Below are 15,788 nucleotides of genomic sequence, written 5' to 3' on the forward strand. Positions count from 1 at the left end.
GATAAGACCAGGACAAAAGTCTACCTTGATATTTAGGACTTTCACCCACCAATTACATCTCAAACATGCTAAAACCCTGTTCCAGAAATGACTTTAAAAGGGACAGCAGAAGTGCCACCTTGATGCCATGACCCACTATGCTGGGCATGGGTCTCACGCAGGCTCTCGCTTCCCACATGGGGGAGGGGTGCCCTGAACCATGTTGCCCTCAGAGACACTTCTCAGAAAACCAGAGTATGTCACAAGGACAAATGCTGATGCCACGACAATGGCGCCACAGTGTCAGTGACCCCATACAGGAAATCCCTGACCATGAGGCTCGGGGGGCAACCCCGACCCTCCTGGCCGAGCACAGGGAGCCAGCCTGCTGCCACTGGCCTCACGCTCACCTTGTGTTGAGCTTGTCCTGCTGGGCTTTGATCTCCTTCTCACTTGGGTGGCCGCTATGCATCAGCTGCCGAGCAATCTGGTTCACCACTGCCACCCGGGACGCCTGGTTGTTCATCTCCGGTTCGAGGCTCTCGAATCTGCAAAGGCAATTTGACAGAGTGGTCACCTGCTTGGTCACTGAAGCTGCACAGGGTGGGAGGGAGAGTGGGGGACCTCACAGCAGCAGCTCACCTGTGCTGGATGACCTCCAGGTCTTCCAGCTTCTCTGGGATCTGCATGTTGTTGAGCCACTGCTCCTTCTCGTCAATCCAGAGCTCACAGGCATCGGCCTCGCTGAACATCTTGTACAGGGCCAGAGTGTCCTGCAGCGCCTGCTTCCGCAGCCGCGTCAGCTCGGCCACCTCCTTGTAGCGCTCCTCAATGCCCGCCAGCCGGCCCCGCACGTCGGGGGACTCAGCGTGCTCCTGGGGCAGGGCGCTGGCTTGCTCGTGCAGCGAGTCGATGGTGGGCCGGTAGTTGGCGATCTCCTCCGCCACGTCCTTGTGCTTCTTGACCAGGGACTGGGTGGAGTACTCGTCGTGGCCCACGTCGTTGCTGGAGACGATCTTGAGGATGTCCAGCATCCAGGCGTCGATGTCGTCAGCATCCGCCTGGAACTGGTGCAGCAGTGAGGCCTCCTCCAGGCGCTTCTTGCGGATGGCCGAGAGCTCCTCCAGGTGGGCCCACTGCTCGCGGATGTAGGCAATCCGCTCCCGGATCTTCTCTGACCCGAAGTGCTCCTCGGCGATCATGTCTTCGCCCTCCTTGATGGCTTGCTCGAAGTGGCCACTGCGGCCGCTCATCTCATCCTCGAATGCCCGGTGCTTGCTGAGCAGGCGCATGACACTTGTGAGGTCCTTGCCGTAGTCATCGGAGGACAGGATCTTCTCCTTCTCCCGGATCCAGCCCTCCTCCTCTGCCATCTCCCAGAAGAACTTCCAGAGGCGACGGGACTCTTCCAGGCGGGCCCGGCGCTCAGCCGCCAGTTGGCAAAGCTCTTGGTAACAGAACTCCATGTGGGCCACTCGGTCTCGGATTACCTGGGGGTCGCAGGGCTTGTAACCTGTGTAACATCAAGGCAGGCACATGGGTGTGACAGCGGAAGCATGGGCTCCCATGCACAGATAGGCAGTCAGTTACACCCCTGTTCTCCTTCCTAGGTCCCCCATTCATGCAAAGTGCAGGGTCACCGTCTAAGAGGAGGGAGGAGCAATGCTTTTTTTTTCCTTAAGTATTATTTTCTTTTCGGTCACTTAGGAACCAAAAAACGAGGTAAACTATAAAAAAGAAGGCAGCTGCATTTAAATGTTTCTGAACCTGCACAAAACCAAACCTTGGCACGACCAAGTGTGAAAGCGAAGAGAGCCACGCCAAGCAGTGGGTGTGCCGAGTGTAGTCTGGCAAAGTTCACTGCCCAACATAAGCAAGTAGCACTTGGGTACTGAAGGAAAAGATAGGTCCATTTCAGAAAAGTAAGAAGTTAAAAATGTTCAGAAGGCCACCCTACAGCATCTTGTTAAATCCCCAACATGGCCCACTGGGAACCCACAAATGGCTGGTACCTTTCAAGGCTGCACTACCACACACAGCTCATCCAAGTCTCTAGAGACAGGCCTCTGGTGATGAGGAGGTACCGTCAGGGTCGGTCCATCCTTACCTTCCCCGTCGGTTGCGAACTTCTGGGCAGAAGCATTGACACCTCTCACCCGCTCTGCCTGGATGCCAATGTCTGCTTCAACCAGGGCATGCTTCTGTAACAGGTCTTCCACGCCGAGCAAGTGTTTGCCATAGTCTTGAGACAATAACAGCACCTGAACACAAGAGGCACAGAGAAGACAACTGTGAGTACAACCTGGACTTCAGCATCTCATAATCTGTGGACAGGATGGGAGCCAGCAGCCAAGCTGTATCGTCCCTCCAGCCACCCTCCCTGTATCTTTAGAGGAAGATGATGGCAAGAAAATCAGAGCAAACAAACCCAAAAGCAGCAGGAGAGACTTAATAAACTAATGATCATCTATGTTGAATAAGAAGCCAAACCTACACTAAAAAGTATAGAATAGGGAAAAAAAGAAAAAAAGGAAGGGATGGGGCATCAGTATGAAATAAACCGGGCCTCCAAGAAGAAACTGGTGCAGTAACAACTATTCAAGAAAAGACAATAAAGGTGACAGCTGCTTCATATCACAGTTGAAAGACATCTCGAAGCTGCTGACTCCTTAACTGGATGCTCACCTTGTCTGAGAGCTCATTGGTATACCTCTGTACTTACAGTCAGCGGGAAAAGGCATCAGGTGGAAAAGCTTACAGACCCCATGGACTGTAGCCTACCAGGCTCCTCCATCCATAGAATTTTCCAGGCAAGAGTATTGGAGTGGGTTACCATTTCCTTCTCCAGGGATCGAACCCGGGCTTCCCACATTGCAGCCAGACGCTTTACCATCTGAGCCACCAGGGAAGCTAATTACAGACCACATCTTTAAGCAAATAAGGAGAACAGGGTCAGCTCAGGTGACTATCACCCTTAGGACAACGCCCTAAGCAATGCCTCAGGTTTAAGTTTGAACCGGCTAACATTCATTTCTTCCATCACCCCAATTTGGGGAGAAGGGTGGTCTCATCAGACATCTTCTCCAGATGGAATTTCTACTTCACTCTTACTTAGGAGGAGGTCTCTGGCCCAATCTGAGTTACTAAGTGGAGGATGAATTCTAAAGTACAAAGCACCTCTCTGCTAGATTTTATGAACATTTCTGTTTTAGGCAGTTAAGATTAATGAGAACATATATGAGAACATCACAAATCTGGGACCATAAAAGGGAAAAACTAATGGTATGAAGTGACCTTGCTCCCCCTGGTAGGAACAGTTGAAGAGGTAAGCACAAGACAAGGGCTTACATCCCAGGAAGGAAATCCTCGCAGGTCAAGCTTAGAAACGAACACAGTGTGCGAGATAAAGGAGGCTTCATGGTCCTGCCTGAAAACTGCCCTACTCTGCCCTGGCTATGGGGCTGAACGCCTCCCAGCTGGAGGAGAATGGCTGGGCATGAGTGAGCTCTTATCAGGGGCCTGCATCAGAGGACAGGACAGGGAGCTCCTCCTGGGTCAGGGGGGAGCTGGGAACTCCATGCTCAGAGCTGCTAGTAATGGAAGGGGAGCACTGGCAGCCCCTCCAGCCCCCGTTGTATGATACATACACATGTCCTGCACTTAATTCTTTCTGTAACCGCACGAGGGAGACGGTAAGCACATCCTCCACTTACAGAGGAAGGCAGGGAAGCTGTGGCACTCACAATCTGGACTCTGGCTGCCTGGTGGCAGGGCTGCACTCTGTCCACGCTGCCTCCTGCTCTTCTACACCACCTGCCTGGGCCCTTCCCCAAAGCAGAGCCACTCATACATAGACCAATGAGACAGAGATCTGGCTCAATGCTAAAGAATTAAAACCACAGAAAATCACAATTACTGATCGCCTACCATAGAATCTCTCTAAATTAGATCTGAGTCACAGCAGCAGACTTTCAGCTACGGAACTGGTCCTGTTACAACTTCTCACTTCACAGCTCATTTAACGTGTGAGCCAACAGCCTTCCCATGAGTGACATGGCCCTTCTCTGGCTGTACGTGGGTGACTAGACCGGGGCATTACTGTGTGTTGGGGGTTAGTGGGTGGGGCCCAGAAGAGAGAGAGGCCTGACTGAGTGAGCTCCAGCCTGCAGGCAGGCATGTCTTTTACCTTCATTTCATCCATCCAGTCCATGATGTACAGCATTTCCTGGAATATCTTCTGCAGCCCCAGGTTCATCTCGAGGCGCTGTCTCCGGGCCCTGAGCAGCTCCAGCAGGTACTCCCAGAGCCGGATGACATTGTCCTTCCGTGCTGTGATGCGCTTGATGTCGTGGTAGTTCTCTGCCTCCAGTTCCCTGGCCACAGCCACCACAGCCTGCACACGTTCCTCGTATGCAGCGATGTCAGTCTCAATGGCCTCATGCTTTTTCGTGGCAGCCTCAACGGCGGGAAGGTCAAATCCAAAGTTGTCCTAAGACAAAAGGGAACAGAAAGAACAAACACAAAATTCAAAAGCCATCCAGTGTGGAACAAAGAAACAGAAAACGGAAGTGGAGTCCAGAGCACACCCATTAATTTTGGGGGGTGGGGGCGGAGTCCCAAAAATCAAACACTGACTCCAGAGTGCCAATCCCACGGGCCTCTGCCTTCCCTGAGGCCCGCAGAACTGCTCATGGGCCCAGAGCAAACCAGTGACAATTTACTTTACAGAGGTGCGAGGCATGTAGGCAGCATCTGACCTACAAGACTGGAGCAGGTGATGGCTTATGTTAAGCCAAGAAGAAAAGGAGCCACTTATTTACTTCAAGGCCAGTCTAGCTGCCTTGAAGGCCAAAGGCTGGGAGAAAGGGGAAATTTTAAAAACTATATAAATATGAACGGTTCACACACACTCATTAGCTCTCAACAAACTTTGTTTGAGCTATTTCCAGATCTATGAAAAGTTAGATAAATAGTAGAAGAGAAACTGTATTGGAAATCATCAACATCCTCTCCACGGGAAGTGGATGAGATGGGGTGCTGGATGTGGACAACAGCTGTCCGAAGGCCCCGGGCATGGCCTAGGCTCTGAGGGACACAGTTCGGGAGCAGACCTGGGACACCAGACGCTGGTTCTCACTCAGCCACGTCTCTCTCATAGCTGCCTTGCGGTCGAATCTGCGGGCGAGCTGTTCCAGTTTCTCCTGTCTTATGAGCTCGTTTCGCAGGGCCAGTTCTCGCTCATGTTCTGCTTTTTCCAGTCTTTCCCAGGCCTGTGGAAATGAAAGAGAATGGTTTCTGGCTATATTCAAGGAGCCATTCCTAGGCTGCAGTTAACAGCCAGTGCTTCTCAAAAAGACCTAAGAACTTAAGAGGGAAATCCCATTCCCACCCTCAGCGACTCCTAGCCTTGGGGAAAAAAAATCATTTTCTCTCAGTTGAGCCCCATGGGAATCCTCTCCCCTATCTAAATTTAAAGATCCTGTGTTACATCTGGAAAACGAAACAGTGAAGATACGGAACAACGTAACTTAAGTTACAAATCTCTTAACTTTCATTGAGAGGAAGCAAAGTATCTTTAATAGCTCTCAGCATCTAAAGAAGATAAACGACTTCTAAGAAATCATGTCATTAATCTTTCATTCTCTGCACTCTGAGCCACTTATTTTCAATTCATAGATCTGAGTATTTTTTCCCAAATCCTCACCAATTAAATTCATTCCTGTGAAATATTTTATTTCACATTATTTAACAAAGTCCTCTTAAAAGAGATTGAAATGTGTACAACTGATCACGGTTCTACATTTTTTTCAAGTTTCTACTTAGAAATAATGAAATGAAATACTTGGAGACATAACAGGTATAGAAACAATTTTTTTGACAACTTCCTTGACAGGAGTCAAAATCCTAAGCCCTAACCTCTAGGGATTCCAGATACATAAGGTTTTGAATTCTCCCATCTGCAATTGAAAGATGGCTGAGCCAGTAGCCTGGGACAGATGAGAGGTAAACTTGACTGTGGATCTGAGTAGCAAGGTAAACAAGCTAAACCTGGTTTGATAAAATCTAACATCCCCCCAAACCTCCAGTCAAGTCCCCCAAATCACCACAAGCACTCCATTGATCCTGAGCACTATCTGAGCAACGACTGTCACTCAGTAACTCGACAGGCCAGGAAGGGGTCTTCCAAGATCTCTCAGCAATCAAGACCCACTGAGAGCACCAGAAAACCTACAGGAGGCTGGAGCCCACAGAGCAGGCCAGATGGATGGGTCTTATACCTTGTTAATGTCAGAGATGAGCTTCCCCTCCCGGGGCATGTAGACCTTCTGGTTATTGGCCCTCATCTTGCTCTGAATGGTGAAAAGCAGGACTTCCAAGTTCCCCTTCTCAGTAAATCTAGGCAGAGAAAACCAGCCACAAACATTATCTACTATATTTTGTTTCTTCAAAGGGGAAAACTCATCTGCTTCTGGAGAAAAAGACACTTCATGCAGCCTCACAATTTTAAAAGCCATTTCTCTCCATCCCGATTTATGCAAAACACGTGTGTGTTACAGAAATCACAGTTTTTGGGTACTGCAGACCTCAATAGCCCAACTGTGGGGTTTTTCTTGCGGTTGGTTACTATTCCTGACATTTACATTTGGGGGCACAGAGTGCTACTCTTCTGTTAATCAACTCCATCAAGATTTAGACGCCAAACCCTGGAAGATGAACTTGCTTCACAGCTGAATGCATTCAACAAGGATTATTTCAACTACCCACCCAGTGTCACTGTCAACAGGCTGCAGAGACTTCAGCCAGGAATTTACTACTGAGTGGAGTTTTCAGAAAAAAGGAGGAATGACTCTAGTCATAATAAGCAACAGATAAGATCCACAATGCTTATTAGGCAATTATGAATTTTTAAGATATGTGAACAATCAAACTTTGGGGGGGGGCAACAAAACCTGATCTGAATTGATATGAAACTATCCTTTCTTCATTCACACTTTGTGACTATTTACACGTTTTGCTACTGATACGTTAGTGGGCTTGATTATGAGTAACAGCCTCAGACCACCTGGAGGCTTATAACACAACATATCTGCTAGTTCTCTAAAATCCAGAAACGACGGAATTCTGAAACACAGTAGGCCCAAGAGCTCAGGAGAAGGAACTGGGGACCTGCACCATTTCTTAGGATTCTCATGTATCCCATGTCCCAGCGGCACATTTCTACTGGAAAAGGCTCACAGTGGGTACAATTTGTAGTAAGTCTCAGCAACACAGACTCAGATGCAAACAAGTAGGACAGGCCGCTGGGGAAAGGCATCCACTTTGAGATGAGACCATGTGAGTCAGAAAAGAGGGGTCTGTGGCTGTAGGAAGGGTAATGCATTCCAATCTGCATCTTACTTGGGGGGCTTCTCCACAGTGCGGTAAGTGTTGAACGCCTGAAGCTGCTGCTGAACCCCAACGAGTGAGTTGGCAAATTTGCGGTTGTTCAAAATAATGATGGTTTGTTCAATCCACTCCAGAAGGTCAGAGGCAAGGGACTCATACTTTTCAATCATTTTTTCTGTTTCAATAGCGTTGTCAAGCACCTGTAAAGGGTTAGAAAAATGGAAAAGCAAGATAGTATCACTACGTAAGGGGAACCTGACTGCAGCCCTCCAGGAGCCAGCACATGCTTAATGATTGGCTTTGAAATGGTTCTTTGAGACTTTGGCACTAAACTCCAAGAACCATTTGCTAACAGGTGCTCAGATTGTGGCTATTATTTGTGAGCAATGACAGCTTAACTCAACTGTAATTGGTTCTGTAACTTCCCAACCCCCAGGCAAAGGGTTTAAGATCCTGAATGACACCTGATGCCTAGGCTCCAAAATTCCTAGAGAAACAAAAAGGGCGCTATCTGGTTTGGTCATATTCCATGAATGCCCGTGAATTTTCCATTCAATTGCACTGGGAAGACAAGGTCCTCTGGTCTGAGGTGTTTTGAAATATATGGCAAGGGAACATCAGCCAAACAAAAGAATTTAAAAAGCCCTATTCTAAGGCCTTTCCAAGCATTTAAGTAGGATTTTCACATCAGTAACATCAGGCAACTCAATCAGATTTTTAATACCCAATTTTCTGGCAAGGCTGTAGGGGAGGGGTGTTTCGGGTCTGTGTGCCTGTGTGCAGCATCACTTAGTTTATGTCCAATTCTTTGCGACTCCATGGGCGACAGCCCCTGCCAGGTTCCTGTCCATGGGGATTCTCTAGGCAAGAATTCTGGAGTGGGCTGCCAAGCCCGCCTCCAGGGGATGTTTCCAACCCAGGGATCAAACTCAGGTCTCCCACGTTGCAAGAGGATTCTTTACCATCTGAGCCATCAGGGAAGCTCAAGAATACTGAAGTGGGTAGTCTGTCCTTCTCCAGGGGATCTTCCCAATGCAGGAATGGAACCAGGGTTTCCCGCACTGCAGGCGGATCCTTTGCCAGCTCAGCCAGCAGGGAAGCCCTGGGTGAGACCTCCTGAACTTTCTTCCTACATGTTTCAGCCACCCCTCCCAACTCCTGCTCCTCTTTGGGATGGCAGGCTTCTGCCCACTTCCCTACCATTGGAGAACTTCATCAAGAACTCCCAGCACCTCAACGTTTGAGACATGGTGGCAACACATTTAGACACAAACCTTCATTGCGTCTCACAACTTACAGGGCTGGTGTGAGCTCACCTTTCCAATTCGTTTTCCTTCAACAGCCAAGGCCTTCATCTTTGAGAAGTAGTGGTAGTAAGTCACCACGTAAGTGATAATGGACTTCTCATCGGGGTGGTCCACACTGATATCTGTAACCCAGAGGAGATTCTGTTTGGTGCTTTGCTCACTGCATTGCCACCCAGGCAACAGGAACAACCCAGAAGAGCTGCTCAACACTCAACAGGCCCGTGCCTTCGTTTTTGGGGGCTTGAAGTTCTGCCATCAGAGTGCTGATTGTAACGCTAATTAACGAAGATGAAACCACCTCACCACCTCTTTTATTATATGAACATTCAAAACTGCCTCCTATTGCCAATAAAGACATTAAAGTCTTAAAAGACCTGATCCTTTCTCTCAAGAATCCTAGGCCACTGAGATGATGAAATACACGCAAAACTACTACATGGAAATGAATAACATAGTTAGAATTGAGTCAGATAACTCAGCGATGCGGGTACTACCCAGACACATGTTCACCTCCCCCACCGCAGGCTGCTCTGTGCTTCTTATTTTGGACAATGGCACCAGAGTTTTTCCCAGTCACTAAGCCTGAGGACATCTTTACCTTCTTGTTACTCACATCCAGTCAGTCACCAGGGCTGAGACCAGATGATTCTATTCATGGAATCTACTGTCACTCTCAGATCAGACTCTCACCGTCACATAACCCGACCTGAAGCAATGGCTTCCTCACTGGGTCTCCCTGCTACTCAATTCCCTTTACACACTGCACCCAGCTGATGTTCCAGAAGCAGAGCTGTGAGCATACTTCCTCTAAGACCAAACTACTCAAAAAGTGCCCTGCAGTCTGAAAAATAAGTCCCGAAGTCCTCTACAACTTCCCGTAACTTTCCTTCCCTCTCTCCCTTCCTTTTATCCATCCACTGAATATTTATCAAGCTTCCTCTAAGTGGCAAGCGCCATTCTAGACATTTCTCATCCTACAGCCTACTAGTTCTTCTAAGGTGCCATAGATCTGAACCAAATTGAACTATTCACCACCATCACCACCATCACCACCCCAGCAATTTCCAATATTCCTTCCACTTTCAACTTCCCTTTGCCTGAAAGGGCCTTCCCTACCCCCATCACATTCTTCCTATCCTCTAGGTCCAGTTTAGAAACTAACACTCCCTCACAGTCATTTCTGATCCCTGCAGCTGGAATGACTGTTTCCTCTGTCCTCTTTGTTTATACTCTGCTTTCTGTCAGGCTCTATGATTACGTATGCACATTTCATTAGTCTTGTAAGACTGAGTGTCACTCTGCTCCTCCCCTCCTAATGTGCTGTATATATAGAGAGTGAGTGGTCAATAAATATTTATTGAGGGAGGGAGCAAATGAATGAAGGTGGCCAGTCTTTGGGGTATGGCAGTGATGGAGGTACTCAGTTCAGGATACACCGAGGAGAGAACACACAGAATGCTCTTTGCTGACACAGTGGGCTCTTCTGCAATGCGCATTCACTTGTGCACCTCCACTGCTGCCAGGAGGATAGAAGTGGATAGGGTTGTTTCTCTTAAAGACAAGACCACTGGGGCACAGCGTCGGAAAGCTCCCTGCCCAGGGTCACTGAGGCAGCCAGTGGAAGAGGGGGCCACAGCTACTCTTCCCACTCCAGGGCCCGTGACCAACTCCTGTGTCTGGCTCTGTCAATGTGGGCCCCACGGAGACAGAACTGGAGAAGGTTAGGGAAAAAGTGCCGGCCCTGGCCGTGTGTATAATTTAATAAACACAAAATGGGAGATGACTGGGAAGGAGAGAGCAAGCAAGACCTTTTAAAACTTGTTTACAATTGTATTTAAACGGATGTTCTCTGGGACACTGGGCAACTAACAATAGCTAAGGACAACTAATAATCAAGATCAAAACCACAGGATGAATGACAGCAACTGCTTTTTTTAGCTCCTTGTCTTCAAATGACCTTTTCATAGTGGGTGGTGATTAGAAAGATCAACTAATGAGCAAGTTATTAAATTTTTTATCACAGTGATTTCAAAAAAAGATTCTTTATCTCAGCACAAAGATCTATGGCTCAGGGAGAATGTCTTTCCACAGTAAGGCAGGGGTTAAGTACAAAGATTTATCACAGCCAAAGGAATTTTAGTTTTGTGTTTATATTGAGAAATCACTTAACAGGCTGGCACAAAGATAATTTTATCTCAGCTTCCTGCAGTAAACCTATCAGTGAATCTGATGCACTGGAAAATAGCAAGAAGCCTGCCTGGCAGCCTCATGACCTCAATCTGCCCTTGGGGAGTTTAACTTCCTGTTCTATATTTATAAGAACTTTAAACTTTCACTCACAAACAGCTTTTTCTCAGTATCTGCTCACAGCTAAGAGGGTCTAAAAAGCTCCAGCCCTACAAATTCTTTCTCAGTTTGAATACTTCTCCACATGAGAAAACATTATGACAGCTCATGTTAAGATGAAGCCTACAATTAGGATTTTGTTAATAAAGGAGTTACAGCCCATTGGATTGCCCCACACAGGTCTGCTCTGTGTCGTCCACAGTCAGTCTCTGAGGTTCTGCTGCAGGGATCTGTGGGGCAGAGAGAGGCTGGTTCCGTGCAGAGTAAGGTGCTGTGCCGCCAAGCAGCGGGCCACAAGGAGGGACTGCGCGTTACTCTTTCTGCCACCCACAGGCTCCTGGTGCATTGTCCTCATTTAAGTTCTTACCGAGAAGCAAATACTGCACAGTCTGCTAAGGAGGCTCCTAAACCTTCCTGCCCTCAGGCCAAACCATGCTCTTGCCCGGGGGCCGGGGGGCGGGGGTGGGGGGGTGGGGGGCCTGACTATCAGTCAACCAGCAAGTGAGAGCCTGCTCACGTCCTCTTCCTTAAACACAGAGGCTAATCACCTATGGTGACTCCCCACTGCCTGCTGAATAACCTCGAAAAACTGTTACCTGTTGGGCTCCCAGTCATCCTTCTGGTTGTATTTTTCCTACTGTTAAGCTACTACCACCCCCAATGAACTGTTAGCCCCCTGTTATACCTTCCTCTTTCCTCGTTCCTTTGCTCATATAAATCCCTCTGCCTACCATGACCTCTCCTTTGGAACATGTTTAAATCATATTCATCTTTCAAGGCCTTTTCAGGTATAATCCTTTACACAAATCCTCAAGTAATTCATAGACCAACATTAAGCTCCTCTTCCTTAGATAATTCCCAAAGCACATGGTGCCCGTAAACAAACTGACATGAAGCACATTTTTTATTTACTCCTCTTACCCCTCAGCTCCTTACCTTCGGGGTCCAAGAGTTTAGTGAGGCCAAGGTGTTGCTCTGCCAGGTTAAAGGCATTCTGCAGATTGTAGTGTGCATTGGATTTCTTTAGTTTGTCAAAATCTATCAGGTCAGGCCTGTGGAGAACAACAGTGGAACACAACAGAAACCGCAGCTTGAAAACACACCGTGAGACCAATGGTGTCCACTTAGAAGTAAAAGCCTACGATATTTAATCATCAAACAATGAAACCCAATTTTTGAATAAACAACCTCAAAGTTTATTAAGAGAACTGAAGAGAATTGGCACACTTGTTTCCTTTGTTTGGGACACTTTACACACTTCCTCCCACTCTCCTCAAGTAGAAGGCAGGGATTTCCACTGTGGTGCAACATCTAAGGCAACAAATGTGAAGATGGAACATCACCCCAGTCGGCTATACAAGGGTGTCAACGTCCTCGCCCCACGTGGTCAGCGTGACCGCGAAGGACTCACCGGTGTTTGTGTATCAGTGCATTGAAGGCCATGCCATCCCTCCAGCTGGTGGTGAAATTGTGAATGTTGACATTGGGGTACCTAAGAAACACAACACAAGGCAATTACCAAATAAAGTTCTGTGCTTTGCTAAATGTAGTGCTTAAAGAAAAGCCTGCTGGTACTGAGAAAATGTGAGACAGTAACGAAATAAAGACACTGAAGACAATCAAACTGAAGCTAAGATCATCTAAACTTCTGCTTGTTGAAAAATAAAAACAAACACATATTTACATGGCTTTCTTTCTTGGTAATTTCAACTTGTGATCTGTGTCCTCGATTGAAAACACCATGCTTACTGAGAAAAAGGCAACCCTGACTAGATGCCTCCAAGGTTTCCTTGCTTCACTGGCTTTCCACGCCCCCAGCGCAGCTATGAGAAGCCTGCAAACACGGATACCTGAGTGCACACATCACTTTGGGAGAGGAAGTAGCTGGGGTTACCTGTTCAAACACTCAGCTTTCCCTCTTCCTTATATCAGTGAACTGGATGAAGTTTCATAAATCAAGTACCTTCCTGAAACACTTCCCTATAACGCTTACCAATAATCAATCAGCTACTCTACACTACATTGATTATTAATAACTTTCTGTCCGTGGCTGATTAAAAGTTCATTCCTAACTTGATCCCCTTACTAAGCCTTACATTCTTTATGGTTTCCACAGTTATCACTGACTGATCACGCCCATTACAGTTACAACTGTCCTCTACGTAGCCCTGACCTACAAGATTAACCTGGGGGACTTCCCTGGTGACCCAGGGGTTAGGACTTTGTCTTCCAATTCAGGGGATGTGGGTTCGATCCCTGCATCCCTGATCAGTTGGGGAGCTAAGATCTCAGATGCCTCACGGCCAAAAACCCAGAACATAAGCAAAAGAAATACGGTAACAAATTCAACAGAAACTTAAAAAAAAAAAAATCAACCTGGGACAAAACCAGTTCTCAATTAGTACCTGGGAGCTTCAACAGTTTCAGTGAGCAATAGACAAGATGCAGTTCTCTAAAAAATATCTTCACTGAAATTTCAATGAAAGAATAAAAGGCAGGCAAACTCAGATAACATACAGAGACTAAGTTTGTACCTTACATCTGTCCACTTAAGTTTACTGCACAAAGCTTCCCAAAGCACAGAACTTAGAGGAGAAAGCCCACAACTTTTACAAATACCATGGATGAGATTTTTAAACACAGTTTCAGGGTTTTAAAATTCAAGATAAACTTCTCTCTGGAACTTCCTTAATAAACAAACAGAAGGAAAATGATTGTACAGATGACAGGTCCAGAATATAAATCAACTCATTCCGTTCCAAGAGCTAGCTGAAATGTCAGCGTCTCAATGGCTTACAACTTAACAAGACATCTCAGTGGAAGCAGTGGAAAAGATACTTGTCAACACCGGTTAAGTGATGACTCTGGTAAAACTGAGTCTGGGCAGAAGTAGTCTCTAAACTCCGGGTTCATGCTCACCCAGCTGTCTTCATCTGGCACCACAAGAGCAAAGCATCCTTGGCAGATTTCTTCTCTTTGTTGTCTTCAGTTTCTACACTGATATCCTGGATCTAAGGTTTACAGAGAAATATTAGATGAACAGATATGTCAGGTCTGCATATACATAATGAGTAAACTTTAGGTCAACACCTAGCCTTGCAGAATGTCTACTCTGAGGGTCAATGAAAATTGCTTTCTGAAGCCCGGTTTCCTTCTTGGAAATAATGACCAGAACTAGGTTCTCTACTTTGCACAAAGAGTAAAGTGAAGACCTGCCATGACTTCCAAGAACCTATTGGGGTCATTTCTACTCCCAGCATAGCCCATCTTTCTCAACCACAGGCTAGAATGGTGGCTGGTATGGTACACTTTGAATCCCAGCAGACTCTAGGAAAATACTGTTTTTGCACAACCAAAGCTTTCCCACACCACAGTCAATGAGTCCTTTGTTGATGAGGACTGTGTATGCACCATTTCCTGAAAACTGACCCAAACTCTCAGAGAAACGGTGCCCTTAAATGCTGTGCTTCCACGCTCTGTGCTACATGGTCTGCATATCTGTGCTCCCAACTCTCACTAATTCTTATGCTCAAATCCTAATCCCCTCAAAAAGTGGTTATGAAGAGGTAGGGACTTTGGGAGTCCTGGGCCTCATGAATGGGATGCGTGCTTTATAAAACAGGCTCCAGAGAGCTTCCTAGAGCCCTCCACCAAGTGAGGATACAATGAGAAGTCTGTGACCTATAAGTGGGCCCTCCTTTGACCTTGCTGGTACTCTAGTCCCAGACTTCCAGCCTCCAGAACCGTAAACAATAAACGTCTATTGCTTGGAAGCAACCCAGCCTAAGGCACTTCCTTTAGCAACCTGAACGGACTAAGACAGCCTATATTCGTAAGGCACTCATAGTCTGCTGATTCTCAACAGGACGTAGAGCCTGGTCCACTGGGACCAAAGTCAGACTTCCAAGGTTTGAATCCAGGTTCCCCCACATACTTCGTGTCCTTGGGTGAGCTCCTCGGCTTCCCCACTGAGTGGTGGCTATCTCAGAGCACTGCTGTGCACTTTAAGAAATACAAAATATGGAGGGCTGGGCTCTTAGTAAGGAAACCTACATGTCACCTCTTTGGATCATGGGCTGCCTACCAGTTATGTGATTTTTAGACAAATGCTCTGAACACCCTTCTGTCTTCAGTTTCCTTGACTATACTAATAAAATGTGGAACGGAGTGGAGGAAAATGGTATCGGCCTAGAAGGCCATCCATTCTCTCTCAGTTCTAACCATTCCAAGCTTCCCAGTCCTGGCCCCTGTCAAAGGTCTCTCCATCTAATCTGGAAACACACCCCGGAATTCTTTTTAAGAAAAAGAGGTAGGAAGAGGATAAAACAGAGAGATGTGTAAGATTAAAAAGTTAGAAACTGTCAACTAGGAAAAACACCTAGAAATTGAAATTATTATGCTTCTAAAAAAGTTCTCCAAGAGAAGTCTTGAGTTTGCATAAATTCTAAACCACAAAGAGTATACAAGAGTAACCCTTGCTCAAGGGGTAAAACGCAGACTTACCAGGAAAGCAGGTGGAATTTTACACATTAACCTCCATCATCTTTCCTCTATCTCATGAATGGAATCTGTTTTCAGACTTGGTCTTCCAGAAACAGAACCTACCCTTCTGAAATGAAGACATCTCCCTATGTGGACTAAGCAAACTCAAAGACCTTTATTCCAGTTTTTCACATCATCTTTTACTCTTTTAAAGGGAAAGCTGCATAAAACCTGTCTCTCACCATTGGTATTTAATGCACACCTGCTACACACACATCAGGGCTGGCC

At 46.8% G+C, this 15,788-nt stretch overlaps 1 protein-coding gene across 2 annotated transcripts in view; it reads right to left on the reverse strand.

Moving 5' to 3' along the window:
• SPTBN1 (spectrin beta, non-erythrocytic 1) overlaps positions 1 to 15,788 on the reverse strand; it is a 209,088-nt gene that overhangs the window by 38,842 nt on the left and 154,458 nt on the right. For both annotated transcript variants that reach the window (XM_068964598.1, XM_068964608.1), the window contains 11 exons: positions 13,938 to 14,029; positions 12,430 to 12,510; positions 11,955 to 12,070; positions 8,682 to 8,794; positions 7,378 to 7,565; positions 6,258 to 6,375; positions 5,091 to 5,249; positions 4,166 to 4,468; positions 2,087 to 2,240; positions 622 to 1,492; positions 390 to 527 (listed from right to left, as the gene is read on the reverse strand). In XM_068964598.1, coding sequence (XP_068820699.1) covers positions 390 to 527; positions 622 to 1,492; positions 2,087 to 2,240; positions 4,166 to 4,468; positions 5,091 to 5,249; positions 6,258 to 6,375; positions 7,378 to 7,565; positions 8,682 to 8,794; positions 11,955 to 12,070; positions 12,430 to 12,510; positions 13,938 to 14,029 — 2,333 coding nt within the window. The remainder of the gene's footprint in view (positions 1 to 389; positions 528 to 621; positions 1,493 to 2,086; positions 2,241 to 4,165; positions 4,469 to 5,090; positions 5,250 to 6,257; positions 6,376 to 7,377; positions 7,566 to 8,681; positions 8,795 to 11,954; positions 12,071 to 12,429; positions 12,511 to 13,937; positions 14,030 to 15,788) is intronic.

This window comes from Capricornis sumatraensis, chromosome 1 (assembly GCF_032405125.1).
Source record: "Capricornis sumatraensis isolate serow.1 chromosome 1, serow.2, whole genome shotgun sequence".
In the NCBI taxonomy this organism is placed as follows: domain Eukaryota; kingdom Metazoa; phylum Chordata; class Mammalia; order Artiodactyla; family Bovidae; genus Capricornis; species Capricornis sumatraensis.